The sequence below is a fragment of the Monopterus albus genome, unplaced genomic scaffold, assembly GCF_001952655.1.
Source record: "Monopterus albus unplaced genomic scaffold, M_albus_1.0 scaffold134.1, whole genome shotgun sequence".
NCBI classification, from domain to species: Eukaryota; Metazoa; Chordata; class Actinopteri; order Synbranchiformes; family Synbranchidae; genus Monopterus; species Monopterus albus.
In genome coordinates, this window is record NW_018128014.1 from 2,431,909 (window position 1) to 2,435,331 (window position 3,423).

Consider the following 3,423-nt stretch of genomic DNA (forward strand, 5'->3'; position numbering starts at 1 on the left):
TGTCTATTTTCTAAGGAGGAAAGTTACAGTGCAGTTACTGTGCATCTGAAGTACTGAAAATACAGGCCTGTGTGCAATTAAAAAGCATTTCTTAGAAAGCAGAAACAGAGCCATAATTATCCATGAACATGATTTTGTGATTGCAAATGAAAGGGAATGAGCTGAACTGGGAAACTGCTCCTGGCCGCAGCTCTGTCTTTTGAGACGGATTAGGCTGCACTGAGGTCAGGTTTCTACTGTCGGTCAGAAGCCATCTCATCCACACCTGCTCACACCTGTGTGTGTGCTGGAGAGACTGTGTTCACACCTGTTCAACACAGGCAACAGTGCAATCAGATCTTAATGCTTCTCTTCTGCGTCTTAGAGCTCAAAGCTTTGTTGAGCTCAGAAGTGAACGAGGTCAATGATGTACAGACGGTGAAACTGAAAGAAAGCTCCTGACCGATGGAGGGGAAATGCAAATACAGGGGTCACCAATCAGTCAGCTGATTATTGTCTTGATTATTGATGATCTTTTTATTCCCAGAATGTCACACACTAACTTTCTGGACTGAGAGGTGGCGTCTTCACGTCTTGTTGTGTCCAACCAACAGCTCCACAGAGACTCAGCCGATTCTCATGTCTGACAAGGAAAACAAACACTGTAAAACTGTCTCACCGCTGCAGGTCTTGTTGTCATAGTTGAGGGAGAAGTGTGCCGGGCAGCTGCAGACGAAGCTGCTGATGGGGACGGCAAGGCAGAGGTGGGAGCAGTGACCATTGGTGGAGGCGCAGGCATTCCAGCCTCCCTGCCTGGATGAGTGAAACACCAGGATGTCCATGACGTAGTCCAGGTGGCCCTGGATGACGGTACGGTTCTGACCGCTCGTCTTGTTGGCCCGCTCGATGCTGCGCTGGCTCCAGTCGGTCCAGTATATGTAGTCCTGGTACTGGGTGAGGCCGAAGGGGTGAGGGAGGTCATCAGCTATCACCTCACGGTCCTGGCCTGAAGGAAAAACAGAACACCCGGATGAACAAAACGGGCAAGGGTTAGTTTCACGCAGAAAAGTACTACTGTCTGTGTGAACGTGTCCTCACAGCAACAGGACATCAGTTTCTTATTTGCAGCTGACAGCAGCCTGCGCTCTCTGGTACACTCTATAGAAACAACAAAGTCGCCGCCTGGATCCTGTTGGCCCATGGATGCACAAGAACATACAGCCCGTGTCAGGAACCACTTGAACAAATTTACATGAGTAAAAGTTGCAAACATCGTGCCTGCCTACATGTTCTGTTCATTAAAGACCAAAGTGCTCCCACAGCCTTAAAACGAAGCCTTGGTGTGGATTTCATTAGGCCAGACGAGATTCACGTCAGCAGACGCCGTTAGTCCTCAGTTTGTGTCGGGCAGCAGTTTCGCTTTCATGCTGTTTCATGACGTGTGTGAAGCCCATGAAGACGACCCTCTAAAAGAGGGGTATCAAACTCAATCACACAAGGGGCTGAAAACTAACCCACAGTTGCAGCTGTGGGCCAAACAGAACTAACATTTATTGAACTGTCTAAAACTGGCAATGGTTTAACCAGAAATATGAACTTGAATAGATTGTAACAACTTTTCCCTCAAAATAAATTTGAAAAATTCAATTCAAAATATTTTTTCCTCAGCAATAACATCAGGCAAAATAAGAATATTGCTACACATACAAAGTAGGACATGTCATTAACTCAAAATAACAACAAGGGTTGTCTCGGTTCACAACTACATTGGTCAACTTTTGGAGGAAGTTAATAAGGTGATGCTGCTTGTCCCTAAACGCACCACGTAGATCCATCCTCACCCACTGATTATGTTCTGAAAATAACATTAAACACAAAACAAAATGCCTTTTAAGTCTTTGACAATTTGTTGTTGTTTCCTTGGGGGCTAACTTTAGCATACTTGGCTCCGTGTTTGGTCTCAAAATGCCATATTGTACTCCTCCTCCACCGACACCGCCTCATGACACAAAAGACACACGGGTTTTCTCCTTGAAGCAGAAACATATATTCACTTTCCCACCTTTCGGTAAATTGCCTTCCTTCTGCATCAACCTTTCTCTTCTGGGACATTTTGGGATTAATTGTTGGTATTTCTCATTTCCACTTGTCGGGAAATTACTGGTTAAATGCTGAAAGCAAAACACCAATACTTCGCTGGTCCCAAAATCAACGTGCATTGTGGGAGATGTAGTTTAGGTCAGTGTATGTTTTCAAATAGCATAGACTTTTATTTTAAAACAACGATACACATTTTAAGCTTTAGAGGGCCACATAAAATGACCCGGCGGGACAGATTTGGCTCACGGGCCTTGAGTTTGACACATGCTCCAAAAGAGAGCCAGAGTTTGTTCGACATTCAGATCAGAGCGATTTTGGAGAGGACTGCTGTAAAAGCGTTTCCTTTGTCTTCAAGTGAAGACGATGTTCTTCCTTGTATATGTTAATGAAGACTCATACTAAGGCACTGCTGGAGTTGGCCCCTGACAAAGTTTTTTTAAGTCTTTGTTAAAAAACATTTTAGAATTATATTGTCTTGAACAGTTTTGCTGTTTGGGATTTTACTCTGCCTCTCAGTGCAGTTACTTGTTATTTCTACTGCAACATTTCTCTGCTCAGTTTTCCGTGGCTCTGTAAAGCACGTTGCTTTTAAAAAGACCGACTTGTCACGTGTATCTTCTGAAACTGTTTTCTAATTCATTTTACCATGTGTCCTTGTGAAGCTGATGCAGGTTAAGATCCATAGAGGAAGTGACAGATTCAGTGGAAACCTGCTGAGGCTGCCGACCTTCTCATCAGCCATGAACTCAGGCTGACCTCAGGCTTAAACTGTTTCGGCTGATTGTGCACAAACATCCATTTGACAGAAGCTGAACACAGAACACTGGTTCTGTCACTGATGCACCCGGTTTTCCTCCGTCTGAGCAAGCAACACCTAACTCTGTATAAAAAGACATGCACTAAATGTACTCGGGTCAGATTCCGATCACTCTCTGTGTGTCAGGCTCCTGACCTCTCAGCTGAAGTACTGACTGTGTCTGATGTCTTTGTGGTAATAAAGACACGTTCAGATTGTCTCATTTGTTCATCTCTCATCAGTGTACAGTGGAGGAGGTGAACAATAATAATCAAAGTTGATGTTTATACTACCGAGCATGTTGGAGGATTCGATGAGCGTTGTGTCTAGGTCGGTCCAGTAGAGACGGCGCTCGGCGTAGTCGATGGTCAGTCCATTGGCCCGGCCCACGTCGGCCACCAGAGTGATCCGGCCCGTCCCATCCATCGCTGCCCGGTCGATCTTTGGCTTCCCGCCCCACTCTGTCCAGTACATGTACCTGTGCAGATAAGGTTAACGCAAAGTGGTGAAGCTTATTTTAACCTTTTAAAGACCACCTTAAATGAAAG

At 45.1% G+C, this 3,423-nt stretch overlaps 1 protein-coding gene across 1 annotated transcript in view; it reads right to left on the reverse strand.

The window, feature by feature from the left end:
• Positions 1–3,423, reverse strand: part of lrp6 (low density lipoprotein receptor-related protein 6) — a 40,457-nt gene that overhangs the window by 5,763 nt on the left and 31,271 nt on the right. The window contains 2 exon segments of the mRNA XM_020613439.1: positions 621–985; positions 3,169–3,388. Coding sequence (XP_020469095.1) covers positions 621–985; positions 3,169–3,388 — 585 coding nt within the window.